The 20212-nt window shown below is 59.0% G+C and overlaps 2 protein-coding genes across 4 annotated transcripts; one reads left to right on the forward strand and one right to left on the reverse strand.

The window, feature by feature from the left end:
- Positions 1-1477: 1477 nt before the first annotated feature.
- Positions 1478-3528, reverse strand: TLCD1 (TLC domain containing 1). Its single transcript, XM_069033272.1, has 4 exons — positions 3300-3528; positions 3096-3178; positions 2686-2768; positions 1478-2244 (listed from the first exon to the last, which is right to left on the reverse strand). The coding sequence occupies exons 1-4, from the start codon at positions 3494-3496 to the stop codon at positions 1849-1851; spliced, it is 759 nt and encodes a 252-aa protein (XP_068889373.1). The 5' UTR covers positions 3497-3528; the 3' UTR covers positions 1478-1848.
- A 281-nt stretch (positions 3529-3809) lies between these two features.
- NEK8 (NIMA related kinase 8) lies at positions 3810-15771 on the forward strand. 3 transcript variants are annotated; one of them, XM_069033377.1, is made up of 15 exons: positions 3810-3972; positions 5268-5473; positions 6438-6670; positions 7323-7454; positions 7641-7849; positions 8244-8323; positions 8593-8774; positions 8985-9135; positions 10249-10325; positions 11493-11610; positions 11875-12025; positions 12225-12388; positions 12604-12762; positions 12869-13027; positions 14655-15771. In XM_069033377.1, the coding sequence occupies exons 2-15, from the start codon at positions 5338-5340 to the stop codon at positions 14681-14683; spliced, it is 1980 nt and encodes a 659-aa protein (XP_068889478.1). In that variant the 5' UTR covers positions 3810-3972; positions 5268-5337; the 3' UTR covers positions 14684-15771. The 3 variants fall into 3 exon arrangements, with proteins under 3 accessions (XP_068889478.1, XP_068889476.1, XP_068889477.1); XM_069033375.1 differs by lacking the exon at positions 3810-3972 and adding an exon at positions 4916-4999; XM_069033376.1 differs by lacking the exon at positions 3810-3972 and adding an exon at positions 4959-4979.
- The last annotated feature ends 4441 nt before the right edge of the window (positions 15772-20212 follow it).

Consider the following 20212-nt stretch of genomic DNA (forward strand, 5'->3'; position numbering starts at 1 on the left):
CTTGCAGTCAGCCCTGGCCTTAACTCAGCCCAGTGGTGCTGCCCTGGCACGTCATTTGCCTCTTGCTCCTGACTGGCAGCCTGCCTGATCCACAGCTGCACTGCTGGGGGATGCTCCTGCTGGAAGCCAGGAGAGGAACAGCAGGGAGCTGTGCTCCCTCCTTTGGGAAGCTTTGTCGTGCCTGGCCTTCCACACTGGTATAAGGACATTGGAAGTGTGGGGTGGTTTGAGTCTGTGACCTGCTGGGACAGAGCTGTGTCTGCTTCGTGTGGAGAGACAAGGGGAAATGTGCAGCAATAGGGGTGAGGGGGAGATCAACATTCGGGCTTAATGGTGTGGGGTGATTGCAGATGCAGTCATCTGAACTGCAGAGAGGCCACAGGGCTTAAGCTGCAGCTGGAAGACACACATGAGAGCAAGGCTGTGCCCCACCAGGGCTGCTAAGCTTTGCTTTGAGTAAGGAGGGGATGAGGCAGCAGGTTTGGAGCTGGCATTGATCCCTGCCCACACTGTCCCAGGTATCCCAGCTGAACATCTCTGTTCAGCTGCCAGGCTCTTCCTGGGACTGGTGTCAATGCCCACCAGGGAGTCTCAGCAGGATCCTGATCCTGTGGGGTGTTTCCCGGCTCTCTGGTGGAAAGATGATCCCCCACTGCCTCCCCTTAATCGCCGGCTTATTTCAACTGCAGTGCCTGTCTCTGCCTGATCTGGGCAGGTGCCGGGCTGGGTGGGACAGGTCCTGCCCGGAGCAGGGGCTGGGCAGTAGTCCTTCTAAGCCCTGCTGCTAGTGCTGATCCGGTGCGGTCCCAGAGCTGTCACGTCAGCAGGATTTGCCTCCCTGGTACTCCACAGAACCGGCTGGGCCAGTTCTGGCCCCGCTCCCCTGGGGTCCTGAACCCCCCTTCTCCTCCCACTGCTCTGGAGGGCTGCTGGACCCGTCCTGGTCCTGTGGCTGCAGGAGAGGGGCCAGCATGCTCACGGGGCTGCAGCTGCACTGTGCCAGTGAAGATCGCTCCAGGGGATGCAAGCATGCAGCAATCTTCCAGGAAGAGCTCATGGCCTCACAAGGCTTTTCCATGCCAGCTCCACTTCACGTGGCTACCGGGTGAGTCACACAGCCCAGCCAGGCTCCTCTGGAGACAGGCAGGTCAGGCACTGCCACAAGGCTTGGTACCGCTCTTGCTTCCCCTCAACTGTTCCCTGCACAACCCTGGGTCTCTGGAAGAGCAGAGGAATGAGGAAGAGGAGGGGAACCCATCCACGAGAGGGACGGAGTTGTGCTGTTCAAAGCTCAGCCGGGTTGGCAGGACCCAGCAGGCTCGAGGGTCCCTAGAACAAAGCAGGCAGCAGAAATGTGCCCTCTCCCTCCCCAAGAACTGCCAGCCCTCCTCTGGGAATGGGGCACATCCTTTCCCAGAGCCCTGGCCCAGGGGGAGTCCCCGACCTGCTCTGCCCCACAGAAGAGCCAGCCCAGGTGTGCTGCGGCAGCAGTAAACAGACCGATTTTAATGCACAGAACACCCAACATCACCACGGGAGGGCCTCGTCCCCTCCCTCACAACCCTCCCAGGCCATCAACTGCGAAGCGCAGCCGCCCCTGGCCCTCCAGCTGCCTGCAGGGAAGCCGGCTTGGGCTCCTTCTCCATCGGCCGTGCCTCTGGCTTTGGCAGCATCCCTGCAGCTCAGTGAAGCTGTCGGGCTGGTCCAGCAGGGAAGCGCTTTTAGGCAGCAGAGCGGGTGAAGGCAGGGCCTGGGGCCAGGGAGCGAGCCCTAAGGCACATCAGAGCAGCTTTGGAGAGCCCAAAACTTCCAGGAGCCGGAGCCTGGGTCCCTCTCGGCGCGCACGTCTCAGTCTATCAGAAACTTCTCACCGTCTACGTCTCTCCCCGCAGAGCCCTTGCGCAGGGAAGGGAAAAAATCGGAGCGGAGGAGGCGGGAGAAGTACATGAGGATCATGGCGTCGAGCAGCAGGAGGTTGGCGGTGAGGAAGGCACCCTGGCCCTGCACCTCCACGTAGCGGAGGAAGTACCAGGTGAGGTAAGCCTGGGGCGCCAGGCGGAAGGCGAAGTACATCACCAGGTTGATGTACTTGTTGGCCTCGTAGAGCGCCGGGGAAGGCACGTTGCTCATCTTCAGCAGCATGCGCACCGTGAGGAAGATGTTGCTCACCTCCACCAGCAGCAGCAGCACCGCTGCCACCAAGAAGCGGCCTGTGACGATGAGTGAGACGAAGGCAGAGATGGCCTGGGACACACACACACACACACAACACAGAGCAGGGTCAGCTCACCTTGCCCTGGGGAAAGCGAGTCCTTCCCCACTCCTCAGCGAGAGCACACAGTGCTGTTCCCCCCACCCAGAGATCCCAGCCAGGCACCTGAGCTTAGAGAGAAAACCAGTCTGGAAAGCCAGATCCCCCAGGACCAGTTACACCTCCCTGCACTGGGACGAGCCTCCAGCTCTTCCCCCTCCCAGCTCGGCAGCCTGGCTGGCTCCAGGCGCTGGGAACCGATGCTGGCAGGCGTCCTGCCCTGCCAGGCGCCCTTGCCTTGTTGATGAAGAGCCTACCTGGCAGCCAGGGTGAGGCAGAGGGAAGGGCTCCAGCTTGCCCTGCCATAGCCCATGAAACCTGGGTGGGCTGAGCCCCGAGATGTGTGGTAGCCCCCCCATGCTGGCCATACTCACCATGGCATGGTGCACCAGGTACTCCCAAGAGGAGCGGGACTGATGGTTGAAGATGATGTCAAGGGTGTCGTGGATGAAGTAGCCTGTGGGATGAAGGAGAGCATTTAGAGGGGTCTGGCTTGTGCACTGTGACCCATTGTGGAAAGGAGGAGCAGCGAGGAGGAGGAAGGTGGTATGACTGCTTTCCAGGTGTTGGAAATACCTCCACCCCGTCTGGGTATGGAGAGACGGCTATTCCCTGGGGGTTGGCAGCCTGTGGGCTCCACGCTCGTGATTAAGGCAGGAGGCATGGAGCTGCCCGGCCCTTGAGCCGGGGGCTCATCCCGAGCCAGCATACCGGGCGAGGCTGAGCAGGGAGTGGGCAGAGCCCGGCGGGGTGGCTGCGGCCATTGCCCTGCCTGGCTCCTTACCTGAGGAAAAGCAGACCAGCAGGTGCCCTGAGACGCTGTAGCCGTCCTGGATGTCGGAGAGCAGCTCCGGAGAGTGCCAGAGGCTGGGGGTGAGGCGAGAAGGAAGAGGGTCAGCCTAGGCTCCGGAACGGGGAACACGAGGACCCCCAGCCCCCTCCCCAGGGTGCCCAGTTCGCAGCGTGCGCCCGCCGCGCTGCCCGGTACCTAAGGAGGGCCCATAGCCCGGCCAGCACGGAGTGTGCGAAAGAAACGAGGAGGTTCCGCCAGCGCCAGACGCGGCCGGGACGGCTCCGCACGGCGGCGGGCTGGGGCAGAGCCAGAGCCAACCGGCGCAGAGCCCCGAAGATCGCCACGCTGCCGCCCACCAACGCCGCCGAGGCCGCCCGCCAGCCCGGGCCCATCGCGCCCAGTCCGGCGGCGCGCGGCCGCGGCGGCGGCGGGCGGAGCCCCGGGGCCGCGCCCCCTCCCCGCCGACCGCGCCTCAGCGCTGGCCACGCCCCCGCGCGCGCGCTTGCGGAGCCACGCCTTCCCATTGGACGCTCCCCCCCCCGCGCTGGCCACGCCCCCCCGCGCGCTTGCGGAGCCACGCCTTCCCATTGGACACTCCCCCCGCGCTGGCCACGCCCCCCGCCCGTGTGTGAGCGCTCGTAGGCGCGGGGCGGGGCGCGCACGTGTGCGGAGCGCGGCGGGGCCCGGGCTGTGCCGCTGCCCCGGGTGTGCCCCTGCCCGGGCTGTGCCGCTGCCCCGGGGCCGCACCCGTGCGGGGTTCGCACCCGTGCGGGCTGTGCGCTTGTTTGCTGAACGGGCGTGGAATTGCACGTGTGTGCGCGACACCGCGCGCGTGGGTGTCGGATGTTGTGCTGGGCAGCGCGGGAAGGTGGGTGCAGCGTATGAGTGGCAGACGTTGCCCATCTGTGCTGGGCCCTGCACATCTGCCACGGTGGTGCGCAGCTGGCGTGGGCCCAAGCACATCTGTTCTGCGCCGTGTGTGTGTCGCCGGCACGGTGTGGTTGTCGCCGGTGGTTGCAGCGCGTGGTGTGGGGGAAACCGTGGTGTTTGGAAAAGTAGTGGGAGCAGCCACAAACGCTCACCTGAAGACAAGGGGGGGAACCAGGGCGGGGTGGGCTGGGGCACGCAAAGGTGCCCCCTAATACCAGCGTGGCAGTAGAGTGAGGCCGGCTCTGTGGGCACCGAAACGCGGCGGCGTGCTGGTTCCTGGGTGGGGGAATGCTGCCCCATCGCTGCCTCACGGTGCAGGGCGCTGGCTGGCTCGAGGAGGGCTGACCCCCCTCCCCGGTGAGCCGGGCTGGCTGTCGCTAGATGGCAGCAGGGCCACGTGGCAGTGCCACCACTGTCACTGTCCCCACTCCAGCACAGTGGCTGCCACTCCTGGGTGCAGGGCAGGACCTCCTTCCGTGCTACAGCAGCTATCACGGCTGGCCCCGGGAGTGTTGATGGTCCTGAGGGTCTAAAGCAGGTTGGGGGGGCCACGGAGAGGACTCGTGCCCCTTGTGCAGCAGCGTAGCCCCCCGCAATGGGTGCCCCTCCAGACTCGGGGCTGGAGGCTGCTGGGGACGCCGCCGCTCTCTGGGGGTGCGGGGGGTCCTGCTGGCATCCCCCAGTCGGGGCGGGCAGCCCAGCGCACCCCAAACCTCCCTCCCTGTGTGCTGCCCAAGAGGGTCTGGCTCCCGGTGGCACTGGGATGCCCACCCAAGCGGGGGGTGGCGTTTCCTCCCCCCCTCCCGGCCGAAACACGGAGCCCCCTCGGCCTCACACGCACGGCGCGGTTTGTCTGCCCGCGGACGCCGTAGCAGCGCGGAAGTGTCTCCATGGAAACGACAGGAGCCGGGCCCAGGGATGGAGAAATACGAGCGGATCCGGGTGGTGGGGAGAGGGGCCTTCGGGTGAGGGGCGCCGGGGATGGGCGATGGGGAGGTCTCCAGCCTTTTTACCTCAGAGCGGGAGGCCTTTAAGCCGCGCCCCTTTGGCAGCGAAGGGCTTGTGGCCATGCGGGGGTCGGCCGGGGTGTGGCACCCGGGGGGGACACGGCACGGAGCGTGTGACACCCCGGGGCGCGGGGATTGCAGGCCATCTGTGTCACCCCAGGGTGGTGGCCAGGCCCTGCGTCGTGTGCCCCGTCCCCGCGCTGAGGCCCCGTCCCTGTCCCCGCAGCATCGTGCACCTGTGTCTGCGCAAGGCTGACCAGAAGCTGGTGATCCTGAAGCAGATCCCGGTGGAGCAGATGAGCAAGGATGAGCGGCTGGCAGCACAGAACGAGTGCCAGGTCCTCAAGCTGCTCAGCCACCCCAACGTCATCAAGTACTACGAGAACTTCCTGGAGGACAAGGCGCTCATGATTGCCATGGAATACGCCCCAGGTGGGCCCTGCTGTCCCCCAGTGCTGGCTCCTCTGCAGGTCCAGGGGATGCCAAGCACTTGGCTCTCTTTGGGTCAAGCTGCTGTGGCCTCATGTTGTGTTCCTTGTAAAGATCCTGTGCTTTGGCCCCCCAGGAGTCCAAGCATGTCTCTCTTGAGCAGATATTTTCTGTAGAAAAGTATCTGGGGTTCCTGGTGGACACTAAGTTGACTGTGAGCCAAGTGACCAAGCATTGGTGCAGGTTTACCAGAGAGGTTGTGGAGTCACCATCCTTGGAGATACCCAGAAGAGAGGTCCTGGAACTGGACAATCTCAGTGGCCCTGCTTGAGCAGTGACCTCTCAAGGTCTCTTCCAACCCCAGCCATTCCATGATTATATGCTTTACACCTGCTAATCATATCCAAAACAAGGAGATTTCAAACCCCTCTGTCCCTGATCAGCATGTTACCATCTTGGCTGAGGTTTCAGGCACATTTCAACTCTGTTGGCCCCACATTTCTAACAAGATTTCTTGTGGAGTTTCAGATGAAATCCACATTTGCATGAGGGTTTGCTAAAAGCTGTTTGTGAGCCCTGAATCTGGACCTCCCCTTCCTGACAGGGGCCTCTCTGTGCCACGTGGCCTCTTGGACTGCAGGAATTCTCCTCTGCAGAACAGGCTGAGCTTGTTCTGCCTTCGAGGTTTATGTCCTGTTCCAAGAGCTGTAATTTTAGTGTTTCTTTTCCTGCTGCTTTTGATAATATGTCAACAGTAACTTCTCTCTGGCTGTTTCTTCCTCCCACCAGCTGTGCTGCCATTGTTCAGGAGCATTGGAGGATGTGCCGTGTGTGCCACCAGGATGTGTTTTTCCCACATGCTTGGCTTGTTAGGATGCCAAAATGGCAAAATCCCCCCAGTTTTAGGCCAGCTTTGTGCTGTCCTGTGCAGCCCCCCATACCCACAGCCCTTTGTTGTTCCTTGCAGGGGGCACTCTGGCAGAGTTCATCCACAAACGCTGCAATTCCTTGCTGGATGAGGACACCATCCTGCACTTCTTCGTACAGATCCTCCTGGCCTTGCACCACGTGCACACCAAGCAGATCCTGCACCGTGACCTGAAGACCCAGAACATCCTCCTGGACAAGCATCGCATGATCGTCAAGATCGGAGACTTTGGCATCTCCAAAATCCTGAGCAGCAAGAGCAAAGCCTACACGGTGAGTGGCAGGGGAGCTTCTTATCCCATGGCAGCAGGCTGGAAACTCTGGATTTGGCTCACAGTAGTCTCTTGGAAGTGGCTTTAGGCAATGCTGCTTTGTTCCTTGGAGTTTATACGGGCTGCTATCTTCATGCCCGAGTTTGCTGTGGCTCTGTGGGCTGCAGAAAGGTAAGAAAGACCTGCCCAAAGCTGGGAGAGGATGGGGTGTCTGGGCCCACTGGTGAGGGCAGACAGGGTGGCTCCTGCTGGGGGTGGTGTTTGCAGACTCGTCTGACACATCCTTGGCAAATAAATTCCTGCCTGTGCGCTCCCGTCCTGCCTTAATCTCCTTTCTCTGCTTGACATTTGAGCGTCTTTCTCTACCTGGGCTAATCTGACCAGACGTTTGTATCACGCTCAGCGCTCTGGGCTCTGATTCTCTCAAGTGGATAGAAGCAAAATTAGAGGCAATTACTGAATGTGTCACTGGAAAGGCAAATCCTCATGTTTTTCACTGAGATTGTCAGGCAGCTGTTGATGCCAAGGGAACAAAAGCCCAGCTCTGTGGAGCTTTAGGTGGTGGTGTTCCAGCCAGCTCTGCACCATGCCTTCCTCTTTCCACCTCTCTGCCCCAGTTTCACTGCACTGTGGTGAATTTTTGTCTCTTGTAGGTGGTGGGAACGCCGTGCTACATCTCCCCAGAGCTCTGTGAAGGGAAGCCTTACAACCAGAAGAGTGACATCTGGGCCCTGGGCTGTGTGCTCTACGAGCTCGCCAGCCTCAAGAGGGCTTTTGAAGCTGCGGTAAGAGGGTTATGGTTTACACGTAGCCCAGGGAGCTGTGGCCCCTCACAGAGGTGCAAATGTATGCTGGGATCGCTTCTCAGCGAGCCGGGAAGTGTGAAGGCAGAGGGCAGTGCTGAGAGCTCCTTCCTCCTTGGCCTCGCCCCTGACTGCCCAGCCACTGTTTGTCTCTTGTTTTCTCTCCAGAACCTTCCTGCCTTAGTGTTGAAGATCATGAGCGGGACGTTTGCCCCGATATCGGATCGATACAGCCCCGACCTGCGCCAGCTCATCCTCAGCATGCTCAACCTGGATCCTTCCAAGCGGCCCCAGCTGAATGAGATCATGGCCCAGGCCATCTGCATTCGGCCCCTCCTGAACCTCTACACAGACGTGGGCAGCGTCAAAATGAGGAGGCAAGTGACACTGCCACCTCAGTGTCCCTTGGGACGGGCTGCCACAGCCCACAGCGTGTCTGACCAGCTCACTGCCTCTGTTCTGAGCTCCAAAAAGAGCATTTTCCCAATGCAGCTCTGCTGTGCTGCCCAATGTGCAGCTGCTGCTAGCTGAGCCTCGCCCAGGGGCTCAGAGCCAGGCAGGTGCCACAGCAGGTGTGGGCCTGTCATCACAGTGACAGCAAACAGAGAGTTGTGAGCACAGGGGGAAGTGAACTCTCTCCCTCTCTCAGGTTGCTCAAAGCACCGAGCAGTGCTGTGGGTGATTCAGCCATGGTTTCTGCTGTAGCTCTGCCCAGACGTTCTGTGATCCAGAGCTCTGCAGGACATTAAAGGCTGGATTTTGGTTTGGCAGGCCTGAAAAACCCTTGGCTCCAGTGCCAACAGTGACCCACAGCCGGACAGGGGGACGGGCGAGCAGTGCCAGGCCAAGGGGTGAGTTCTGGCATGGTGTGTTCAACTCAGCTCCGTTTGGAAGGACCCTTTCCTTTGGGTGACACAAGTCAGAGAGGCACTCAAGGTTCTGGAGAGAGGAACTTAAGAGGTGTCACCTTCCTTGAGCCCTGAAGGAGCCCTGCAGCCCCTTGGACCAGCACTGGTCTGGCTCTGGCAGCTGTGCTGGCACCTGGACTGGCTGGTGCCATCACTTTTCCTGTGGGAGGAGAGTCAGGAATCCACACTAATGATTTCTGTGTGCCCCACAGGTGTCCGATGTGGTTCAGCCAGGACAGGAATCCCACCTCCACTGTCATCCATCTACACGTGGGGCAGTGGGATCACCACCCCTCTCCGCCTACCCATGCTGAACACCGAGGTGGTGCAGGTCTCTGCTGGCAGGACACAGAAGGCTGGGGTCACCAAATCCGGGAGGCTCATCCTGTGGGAGGTGAGTGCAGGGAACCTGGGGCAGGCAGTGGCTGTGGAGGCCTCGATGTGTGATTTCTGTGAAGGAGGAATTTCTGCTCACTCACAGACCCTGGCACTGCCTCCTCCAGGACTTCAGTCCCAGCCAGGGTGTGGGTAATGCTGATAAACCTGTGGGAAGGGGTTCATCAGTGTTCTCCAAGCCAGCTCTTCTATGGCTTCTCTCCATCAGGCTCCTCCCATGGGTGCTGCTGGGGGCCCTTCTCTCCCAGGAGCCACCGAGCAGCTCCAGCCTCAGTTTGTGTCCCGCTTTCTGGAAGGCCAGTCTGGAGTGACCATCAAACACGTGTCCTGTGGTGATCTTTTCACAGCCTGCCTCACAGGTGAGCTGCTGCCTCCTGCCTTCACCTGCCTGAGTCCCAGAACCCCCTAAAACCCAGTGGGACTGCCCGGGGAGCCTGCTCAGAGAGGAACCAGAGAGATGCTCTGGGCTGGGGTGACACAGGGGCCTCTTGGCCTCTCATGTAGCATCAGGTGGAGGTCAGAAATGGCAGACATGGTTCTCCTGTGATGCCACACTGGTCAACTTGGTCCCAAACTGCCTGGTATGGGGAAGGCTACAAACAGTTGGACTTTAGATGATCTTAAAGGTCTTTTTCCATTACTTTTTTTCATAAATTATTCTATGATTCTGTGAAATCTCCTGTGCTTGTTGTCCTGGTTGCACTGGTGTTACCTGGAACCAGAACTGACAATGGGGACTGCAGTGTGAGGAACATCTCTGTCACATACTCTGTGAGCGTGACACGGGCACACGCAGTGACCAGCAGTGACTGGTGTCACAGTGAGGAGTCAGCGTGAGCTGCTGCAAGACTGGTTGTGCTCAAACTGCAGGATAGCAGGGTTTGAAGCCCCCTCAGAACAGTCCAGGAAGTGTTCTGGGTGGAAGGGGAGCGCGCACACCAGTCCAAGGCCATGTTTGAGGAGCAAAGCCCTCCCAGTGGTCCCGTGGGAGCTCTGTTTGCTCTTCTGCTGGGGTCAGGGGTCAGCAAACGAGAGATATGCAGTGGGCAAACTCCATGGGCATGTGTTTATCCTACCTCCCGTGATGTTTCCTGCCACCCCTCTGCTGGGCAGCTGCTCAGGGAGTGCGTCTGTGACTTTAACACCTTGACAGACCGTGGGGTTTGCAGCTCCTGCGTACACAGCTGCAGCAGTGTTATCTCAGCACTCTTATCACTGCTGTTTGTTCATTGAGCCCTTGCAGCATGGTGAGGCTGCTGCTCCCTGGAAGCTCCTGCAGCTCCTTGGAAGCTCCTGCAGCTCCTTGGAAGCTCGCTCAAAACTTGTGACTCCTGCAGCTCGTTCTGAGTCAGAGTGGGTCCAATGTCCTGGGAGCCACGGCCACCCCTCGGCTGTGTCGCCTCGTGGGGCCTCACGTGTGCCGTGCAGGGCCTCACGTGTGCCACTGACAAGGCTTCTTTCTGCTTCTCCAGACAGGGGGATAATCATGACCTTCGGCAGCGGCAGCAATGGCTGTTTGGGGCACGGAAACTTCACGGATGTGAGCCAGGTTGGTGGAAAGGGTGCTGGGCGTGCTGCTCCTCCAGGGTAAAGGATAGATCGTGGCTTCTGCCCCACGTGAGCAGGCTCATCCCAGCTCCAGGGATGTGCATCCCAGGCATGCTCTGGCATCTGACCCCCTCCCCCTCCTCTCCCTGTCACTGCGGGTTTTAAAAGACCCAACCTGCCTCTCTCTTTCTCTCCCCCCCCCTACACAATGATCCCTTTGAGCGTGGGGGAAGTCAAGAGCTGCCTTGTGGTTGCTGTTGGCAGGCTCCCAGCTTGGAGCCTGCCTCCAATCACACACCTGCCTGCTTCACTCTTGGCCTGCAGCTGCCAGGGTTCACTGAGAAAAGTTATTTTTCAAAAGAGCCAGTATTTAAAGAAGAGCTGTGTGTTTCCGATTGGCTCAGAACACTGGGTTTGAGGGCTCATTGCTCCCTTCCAGCTTCTTCCTCGCCTGCCCTCGGATGTGGCAGCAGCCGATGGCTTCCAGCCGAGCCCGGGGACTGGTGCCATTTGTCACTGTGGTCAGCTGGCCCATTTGTTCCTGCTCCTCCCAGAGCTGAGCTGCTCCCTGCTTATGGCTGGGGAGGGGAGACCAGTTGGAAGCAGCAGCCAGATCCCAACAAATGGTGCTTTTCACTTGAGGAGGATAATGAGTATGAGGCGAGGTGTCAGATCTAACAGCAGGTCACAGCAGGGGCTGGGTGAAATGTGGAGATCCTGGTCCCTCCACACCCTAATGAATCTGAGCTGTTAACTCACAGCTCCTCTGTAGGAGAGCTTTTGAGAGCCTTTGAGCCAACACATCCTGCACCAAGCCCCTGCCTGCTCAGAGCAGGCGTTCACAGCCCCTGGCACTCCCCACATGGGCAGGGGGGCGAATCCCAACCCTTGCTGAACCTCTTCCCTCTCCAAACTCTTGTGCTGGCTGCTTTCTTCCGCCCCAGAGATGTTTGCATTATCTTCTGTGCTGCATGCACGTAGTCTCTTATCCCTTTGAAGACTGTTTGGAACAAAAAAGAAAAAAAGAAATTTCTCTGTTGTTTGTGTTGGATGAAAACTGGGATGCTGCCAGCGCTGTGTTGAGTCTGGGGGGGCCGGGTGGGAGGAATGGGAGCAGCCGGGCAGGCTGGGAGGTCTCGGCTAACGGCTGCTGCTCTTCCCCTGCCAGCCCAAGATTGTGGAGGCTCTGCTGGGCTACGAGATGGTGCAGGTGGCCTGTGGAGCGTCTCACGTCCTGGCGGTCTCCAACGAACGGGAAGTGTTTGCCTGGGGCAGGGGGGATAATGGTAAGAGATGTCTGTTTTGCAGAACAGGGCTTGTGCCTGTTCCCACTCCCTTTGCTGGCCCTGCTTGCCCTCAGTCCCCTCCAGATGTGCCAGGGTGGGTGGGTGTGGAAGAGCTGCAGCTGTTTTGCTGCATACCAGGGCCCCCGTGCTTTGGGTTTTGCTGCTTTCTGGGATCCCAGGCTGGGCTTTTGCAGCAGCTGTGTCAGTGCTGTGCTCAGGGTGTGTGTTGCCATCAGCTGTTCCCTGCTCTGTTCCTCCTGCCAGGTCGCCTTGGGCTGGGCACCCTGGAGTGCCACAACTGCCCCCAGCAGGTCACAGTCCCTCCAGAGCATGAGGCTCAGAAGGTCATCTGTGGCATTGATTCCTCCATGGTCCTCACAGTGAAGAACCAGATCCTTGCTTGTGGGAGCAACAGGTAAGAGGGGTGAGGGTCTGTGCTCTACATTTTACCCTCCTGGGCCTGTCCATGTTGTGACCAAGGAGCTCCAGAAAACATCCCTGTGTGATCCTACCCCTCAGCATCATGCTGCTGATGGTGTGGTTATTCCAGGGCAGGACGTGTCTCTGGGGTGTCTGTGCCAGGCTGTGTTGAGCCTGAGATTTTCCTTGTTCAGGTGTAACAAGCTGGGCCTAGACCGGATCAGCTCAGCAGAGGAGCCCTCCCCAGAGGACCAGGTGGAGGAGGCCACTGTGTTTGTGTGTGCCCAGTCAGCCCCCTTGAGCCAGGAGCCCATTGTGTGTGCTGACATCGGTACAGCACATTCGGCTGCTGTCACAGGTGAGGCTGTGTGCCCAAATTCTGAGAGGGGGGACACCTGTGTTCTCCCTGTCTTCCTTCTGCCTGTTTCCCATGGGCAGTCTCTCAAGAAACACCCTGCTCACAGTGTTGAAGCTCTGTGGAGCAGGATGCTCAGTGTGGAGACAGCAAAGAGCTTCAGGGGTTTTAGTGTGTCCCAAGTGACAGCCAGTTGTGTCTCTCCTCTCTGCTGTCAGCCTCTGGCCACTGTTACACCTTTGGGAGCAACCAGCATGGGCAGCTGGGCACCAACTCCTCCCGCAACAGCCGCGTGCCCCACCTGGTTGTGGGGCTGGAGACGATGAAGGTCACCGTGGTGGCTTGTGGGGATGCCTTCACTGTGGCCATTGGAGCAGGTGAGGCTGAAGCCACCATGTCCTGAGCTGCAGCAAGCCCTGGCTGGCCTCTGGCTCTGCTGTGGTCAAGGCAGGTGTGCAGCGAGGTGTTTACATCCCTCTGCAGACGGCGAGGTGTGCACGTGGGGGAAAGGAGCCCGGGGACGCCTGGGCAGGAAGGACGAGGAAACGGGAGTGCCGAGGCCGGTGCAGCTGGAGGAGACACATCCATACCTGGTGACCTCCGTAGCCTGCTGCCACGGGAACACACTGCTGGCAGTAAAGCGTGAGTAAAGGCTTTGTCCCTGTGATTCCTGCCATGAGGGCCCGGCCAGACACAATGCCTTGTGACCGGAGCTGTGCCGAGTAACCCTGGCACGTAAGCTCTGTGTTATTCCAGTCCCTCTCGAGCTGTAGATGAATGGAAATAACTTCAAGCCCAAAATAATTCCCCTTCTTCTCTTCAGCTCTGTGACACTGCCTCTCCCACTGGGCCAGGGGAGCAAAGGGATGGCAGAGGCTGTCTCATGCACTCCCAGACAGGTAGGCTGGCCAAGCTGTGGCCGGCGGGGAGCTGGCGTGCCAGCAGCCCACAGAGTATCCAAAAAGAGCAGTTCTCTAATTGATGCTGCTGAAATAGAAGCTGAGATTTGAGGCGTCATTTTGGCTGCTGCCTTTCCATTGTGGTTTGGAAAAGATAGCGATGGTTTTGTGGTTCCTCTCTGCTTGGGCCAAAGGCAGCATCGCAGCGCAGTTAAAACGTGCCCATGGCGTGACCTGCCCTTCCGTTGCCTGGATGTACAACGGGAGCCTGGCCCAGACTGCTGCAGGGGCCTTTCTTCCTCCTCTGCTGGGCTGATTATGGCCTCAGCCTGGGCTGAGGGATTCCAGTCTCAGCCCACTTCAAGGAGGCTAATTACAGCCCAGAGGGGAGGAGGCCCGGCTGATGGCCCAGGCACAGCGGAATCGGCCCTGGCTCCCGTTCCTCCCCTGTGAGTGCCCAGCTCTCACGTGATGTGTGTTGCCACGTGAAGGGGACGGGAATGGCCAAGTCCCCAGGCTCGGGAACAAGTAGGGCATTTGTCATGGGAGTAAAAGGGTTTTGTCTCTACAGGAAGACTGCAGGCTGCTCTCCCCTTCCGCTGCTGGAGTCGCCCTGCACTCTGTGGCAGCTGGTTTATGGGCTCCCACCTGCAGCACTGTAAGAGCAGGGACTGAGTGTGTAGCCCCACTGCTATCCAACTGCCTGAAACGTTGTCCTGTCCCAGTACTGGGAGTGCAAACTCAGCGGTGTGAGGGCAGCAGCCTCGCCTGCCACAGCATCCCTCAGCAACCAGTGTGCAAAAAAGCATCAAGAGCTCTGTAAAGAGCTGAGATCTGACTTTGGACTTTCACACAGCTCAATCTGCCTGGAAATTTCTCCAGCGAAAACATGAGATCCAGTGACACATGTGAAGTCATTGCTGCTGTCAGCTCTGGCTGTTATCTGGCCTGGGAGGGTGCTGGCACAGGCGAGCTGTGCTCCACCTTTGGAGTAGCCGTTCTGCTCCTCCTGTGGGGATAACTCTGCTTTTGACTGGCTTGGGCTGCTGCCCAGGTTATCATGAGCTGCTGCTGCACCCTCTTCTCAATCCCACTGCAAACACAGAATAACTGGGAGAAGCCAGGCTAGAGAGGAGGAGGAGGAGAGCACAAGCCTCAAGAGACTGCATTTCGTCCTGTTTGGGCTCTGTGTGCTGGGTGTTGCCCTTGTGCCACTACTGAGGTCTTGCAATGGCTTCCTGTAGGGAAGGGGACAGGGATTGTGGTGCCCATCTGTTGGGTATCAGGCCTGTGTGGGGCAGAACGCTTCTTGTAGCTTCATCAAAGTGGGGCTTCCAGCTAAATCTTGGTCTTTACCCTTTGTGTTTCAGCTGCTGTGGAGGAATCGCCTTCCCAGTGAGTGAGAGCAGCCACATCCTGCTCTTCCTGCTGCCCACGGTGGCCTGGCTCAGACACACTCCAGGCTCCAGAGCTCCTCAGCTGCACTCTGAAGGCAGCAGTCTGGAAATAGAGAGTTCCTAACGATGGTTCCCAAGGAACCAGAGCTGGTCTCACTTATTGAATTGTCACTGTGAACCTCCAGTGCCTGAGAGTCGCTGCCCTGGACATGCCATGGGGTGGACATCCCCAGAGCTCCTGTGTGCCTTCGGGGGGTCACACCGTGGCTCTTCCCCTCCCTGCTGGAAGTGCCTGTGTGGAAGGGTGAGGAGCACAGAGGTTGTTTTCCTCTGTGGAAACTGTTTCTGGTTATGAAGCCCAGGCTGACAGCTCCGTGTCTGAGAGAGAGCTGTCAGCCTTTGCACAGCAGCGTCTGGAGTCAGGGCCCCAGGCGCTGTGCTGGGTGACTAAATGCAAACCTCTGTGCTAATTAGAGAAGTCTGTCCTTTCCCATCCCCCCTCTAAAACGTTTCACCCATTTATTGAGCACACTTTGGAGGGTCCTGCCTGCACGGCTGGCCGAGCTCTGCACGAGCAGCCTCCCTGTGCTGCACAGCTCTCCTGAAATGCCGCCTGGAGCTTTCCAATTACAGCATCCCCTGGCCCCAGGAGCTCGCTGGAGGATCTTCCAGCTGACATTTGTCCTCGGGCCCCTCAGTCCTACTGCTGACCGGCTCACTGGCTCCCAGCTGAGCTGGGGAAGGCAGCAAAACACAGCCAGGGATTGTCAGTACTTGAAGTTTTTTAACCCAGATTTTTCCAGGGAGCTGATGAGTTTTCACCAGGGATCTTTGTGGCAGGAGGGGCACATCCATGTGTTACGGACAGGAGTCACGTTTTTTGTCTCCAGAAGGGTCGTTTCCTTTCCTTTATTTTTTTTCCTCTTCTTTTCTTTTTTTAACTTACATGTGCCCTGGGCCATTTTTTGATGAGCTTCTGTCTCTGATCTGTCTGACATTGCAAATGCTCTTGCCTTTCACATCCATCTTTGTGCTGTTGCCAATCTGTTGTGTATAAAGTCGGTGCTTTCATAAGCTGGCTGAGATGAAATCTCTCTAATTATTTTTGTGATTCTTTCCTGTTTTCAATGAGGGAAACCTCGACGGGCTCTGGTAAAAGCCAACTGATCCCTCTGTCATGTGGAAGGTAATGAATTTCTGCAGGTCTCCTGCCCTTTCTTCCCTCTCCTCCCAGGCTCCAGCTGGGGAAGGGAGCAGGTCCCGTCCGGCCGGGAGAGGCGTGTGCAGCCCTGGCTGCAGACACAGCCTCCCTGTTTGGCTCCTGGCAGGGTGGGTGCATGGGTTTTTCCCTGCCTTTTTTGTTTCTTGTGGAGCTGCCTTTTCAAGTGATTACACCCTGCTATCCCAGGAAGCTGACTGGAATTCAAAGGTTCTGCCAGTCCTTTGGCACTTTCCTGCGCTGCAGGTTAAGGGGACGGCTCAGCCCGGTGTTGGGGAAGGTGCTTTCCCCTCCCAGACCAGCCTGGGCACCAGGGTGATTGCAGGGCTGGGTGGCTGGGTTCAATTGCCTCAAAGCCCCTCTGGGCTGCTGCCTCTCCTCCCTGTGTGGAGCTGGCAGCAGCTCCAGCTCCTTCCAGCATCAGATTTCTCTTACCTCTGTTGTGCAGAGCTCTCAGGGCTCCCCTCGCCCCACACCACATTCATACACATCCCATAGGAAGGGGCTGGTGTTCCTCCTGCAGCCTTGCCAGGGCTGAGGGCTGGCTGGGACAGCAGCAGGCAGGACAGAGGTGTGACACCCTTTGTCTTGTCAGCAGTGGCACCAAAATGCCACTGCTTCAGGAGCCAAGCTCTTCCTGCTCCAGCTGGGCTGCCAAATCCAGGGGTGCGGCCCTCGCCCCGCCGTTCTTATCGGTGTGCTGGTGTTAGGTAGATGGTTTTATGGCTTTATGACACCTTTGCACTGCCGTGACGGGGCTGGAGGTGTCACCAGCTTGAACATTGGGATCCTTTGCTCCAAACTGGGGAAACCACTGTGGACCAGTGTGCTTTGTCCTGGGCCGGGGGCTCCGGCGAGGGCTGGAGCCCTCGGGATTTTGCAGCCTGGGCTCTCCGCACAGGAGTTCAGCTGTGAAGCCCAGCGAGATCATTTGAATAATTTAATACCGGGCTGTGACCAAGCCTGGCGAAAGGGTAAAGGAAACAAAGAGGCCCCCAGCCCCGAGCAACAAAAGCTCCTGGAACGACAAGCCGAGGCATGTCCGCGCTGCCGGAGGCAGAGAGCAGCCCGGGCAAATAGGCCACTTGCATTCCTCACGTCTGCTGCTTTGTTTCCCTGCAGAAGCTCCCGGTGAAATCTGCAGGTCTCAGGGCTTCTCCCTTTATCCTTGTTTTGTTCCTGTGTTCTGTGGGGCTGGTGGTGGATCAGTGTCCCCGCGGCTCTTCCTGCTAAGGAAAGGCAGGGCCGGAGGGGAGTGGGAAGGGGAGGTGATGTGAGGATGAGGCTGCCTGGTCCCCCCGCTTGTGCATCCTGGTGCGAGTCGCCTCTGGCCATTGTCACCCAGGGAAAGGCTGTCCCTGTTCCAAATAAGATCCTGCTGACTTGGGGCCATTACTGTAGCAGGAAACAGCCCAAACCGCCTGCTGATCCCGGAGCTGATTTGATTCCGGCACCTCTGCCGAGGTCGTATCCTCATTCCCACGAGGCTTTCGGCAGGAGGTGCGGCTGCTGTCCCTCTGTCCGTCTGCCTCGATCCCTTACCCCTGCCCTCCCTGGGCACGAGGCCCCAGAAGCCGGGAGAGGACTCTCCCCACTCCTTTCCCCGGGGCGAAAGGCTCCACCTTAACTTCTTTAGAAGCCGGAGCGTCGGTTTTCTGTCCCTCCAGTTTAAGTTAAATACAAGGCGGAGGGATGGAGCAGCAGGGAGAGGCTGGGGAACAGGAGAAGAAGCCTCTCCGAACCCAGATGGGTTCAAGAAGTGACCCATCATGGGGGACAGGGAACATATCACCTCCACAAAGGGAATTGCCCTGAGTGTCGCCTTTGTGTGAGACAAATGCCTGGCTGTGATGTTGAGTGCGGGGAGGGCTTTGCTTAGGGAGAGGGGAAAAGGAGGGATCTTTGTTTGCAGGGTCTGACACCTCCCAGCCGCCCTGCCGGCACAGCCAGCACCTTCTGATGGCTTTGTCAGCTCTTGGCTAATTAGCAGAGATGCTCTTCAGTGAGGTTAGGGAAGAATAATTTTAAAAACATCAAAGAGAAGCAGTAAATAATGATAAAAGTCGGCTGTTTCGTGGCTGTCATCGGAGTCACAGGCTGCCTGTGTTTACAGGACTGATGTGTCCTGTCTTTGGAGTCCCATCACCCCCCAGGATACCAAGGACCTGTCCTTTTGGCCTGAACCTTGTCCCATAGTGATATCCGGGGACAGTTTTTAGCCGGGGCCAGGTTACAGCATGTCAGGGACAGTGTCTGGGTAGTGCCTACTCTCTTGTTGGAGACAGCCTGGCTGTGGGCTGTGCTGGCACAGAGTGGCAGAACCAGCTGGACCATGGGGCTGCTGGTAGATCCTGCCCTGGGGGGGTCACAGCCCTGAGCAAACCCAGCCGAGGAGCACCTCATCCCCGGCTCAAGGTGCCTTTGGCTCCCCACTGCTCCCTGTACAGTTGCCCACTGTCACTTGTTTTTACCTGTCGGGTTTCCAGTATCACTGGGAGCTGGTTAAACTTTAGCTCAGCGCTCTCCATCATCCGAGCAGCGACTCACGTTCTCTTAGAAAATCCCCTGCTGATGGCAGCTCATGCACAGTGCACCCCAGTACAAGGTTCCCTGATATTTGGGAGCCTCAGTGCAGGTCAGAACGACCTGCCGTCTGAGGGGAAAGGTGTGTGCTGATGTCTTTACAAACAGTTTGATGGGTGTTAATGTCTTTGAAATGGGTCTTTATGCCCCTACTGACTTCGGGCAGCAGGTTCTTTACCGGGCCCAGACAGCTTGGCTCCGGAAACAGGCAAGGGTCTGCACAAGGCTGAACTTCTGAACTTTGGGGTAAAACAGTAGGTTCAAGGGGGGATATGGGGTAGGCGGTTCGGGAAGGCTGTACCTTCCTGGTACCTCAGCCGATGGGGAAAGGAAGAGGGCAACGTGCGGCCGGGAGCTGGGATAAAAGGGAGGCTGTGCCCTCCGAACTCGAGAGAGAGAAAACCCCGCAGGCGTATGCTCCAGTGGCCTTTCTCCCTGTATTCGAATAAAGTTGAAGGACTCCTCTGTCTCCTTTTTGGACATAAACCTCTGGCGTTTGTGGATTTTCCTAACACATCTCTCAGAGTAACCCCAGAAATGAGCCACCCATCCCCTCCGTGGCGGCTCTGGCAGCGAGCAGGCTGCCTCCCCCCGGGCTGCTGCAGGGTTTTATTTTAAGCAGAGCCTCTCGGGGAGAAGGGTAACGTGAGCTCCTTGAGTGACAAGTGATAGAGCTCGACTTGCTCAGCGTGTCCCCCAGGAATCCCGCTCCTCTGCCATTTGCTAATTGAAAACTGCTAACATTTGGGTCTGGAGCAACTGCCACCCTTAATGGGAAGCTGGCTGGAGTGAGCGTTGGTGGGACTAACACATGCTCACAGCCTGTCATCTGCTCGGCTCCATCTCTGGGGAAAGGGGCAAATACTCCCATATGCTGCTCTGATTTCTGAAAGAGTGACGAGGGGGCTGGAGCCAGACAGATTTGCTTTTATTCTCCCTCCTCCGGGCTCTTGCTCAGTTGCAAACCGTGGCTGGAAGGAGGCTGTTGGCTGCAGCCTGGGGCGTGAGCTCCCAGCAAGACAAAGCCACAAGAGCGTGTGTCCCCTCCGTGCCTGTGGCGTGGGGGGCTCAGGGCAGCCCCTCCATGTCCTGCTGTGAATGATGGCTGGGACACGAGTTGCTGTTGGTAGGAGCAGGTCTGGGAGCTGTATCCCACCTCCAGCCTCGCTCAGAAGCTCAACTGTGGCCCCGGGCTGCCTGCAGGAGTGCGGCACCCCTGGGACACCTCTGAGTCAAGGAGGGCATGTAGGGTCAGCGAGGACAGCAAGGTGTGTGCCCCCAGAGCCCAGCCCTGGGCCAGGGGATGCTGCAGTGGGTGGGGGGGCCGTGTGTGATGTGATGTCGATGCTCCCCAAACTCCTGCGGTGGCTGTTCCCAGCGCAGAGGGTCACAGGCGCTTGAGATGATTGTTCCCAGTGCGGTGGGTACCAAACACCCCCAGAGAGCTGTGCCCGGTGGGGTGCTCCCCAAACCCCTCGGAGGGGGCTGTCCCCGGTGTGATGCTCCCCGAGCCCCCGGAGGTACCGGGACCGCTCCACCCGCGCCGTGCGGCGGCGGCGGGGCGAGGAGGCGGGGTCCGGGCGGGGGGCGGTGGCGATGGCGATGCCGTCCCCCCGTCGCGGGGCGGGCTCAGGCCGGTCCCACCGCCCCGTCCGGCCCCCGGGCGGAGCCGGACGAGGAGCGCGGAGCCGAGCGGGCGCGGGGCGGCGGCGGCGGCGGCGGGCGCGGG

Source organism: Aphelocoma coerulescens, chromosome 19 (assembly GCF_041296385.1).
Source record: "Aphelocoma coerulescens isolate FSJ_1873_10779 chromosome 19, UR_Acoe_1.0, whole genome shotgun sequence".
In the NCBI taxonomy this organism is placed as follows: domain Eukaryota; kingdom Metazoa; phylum Chordata; class Aves; order Passeriformes; family Corvidae; genus Aphelocoma; species Aphelocoma coerulescens.

Excerpts from the sequence above, each read along its gene's own strand:
- TLCD1 (XM_069033272.1), bottom strand. The coding sequence starts at position 3,496 with ATGGGCCCGGGCTGGCGGGCGGCCTCGGCGGCGTTGGTGGGCGGCAGC. Across the intron at positions 2,769-3,095 it reads GCTGGTCTGCTTTTCCTCAG|GCTACTTCATCCACGACACC; the intron begins GTAAGGAGCCAG and ends TTCATCCCACAG. Across the intron at positions 2,245-2,685 it reads ACCTGGTGCACCATGCCATG|GCCATCTCTGCCTTCGTCTC; the intron begins GTGAGTATGGCC and ends TGTGTGTCCCAG.
- NEK8 (XM_069033375.1), top strand. The coding sequence starts at position 4,953 with ATGGAGAAATACGAGCGGATCCGGGTGGTGGGGAGAGGGGCCTTCGG. Across the intron at positions 7,455-7,640 it reads AGAGGGCTTTTGAAGCTGCG|AACCTTCCTGCCTTAGTGTT; the intron begins GTAAGAGGGTTA and ends TTTTCTCTCCAG. Across the intron at positions 10,326-11,492 it reads ACTTCACGGATGTGAGCCAG|CCCAAGATTGTGGAGGCTCT; the intron begins GTTGGTGGAAAG and ends TTCCCCTGCCAG.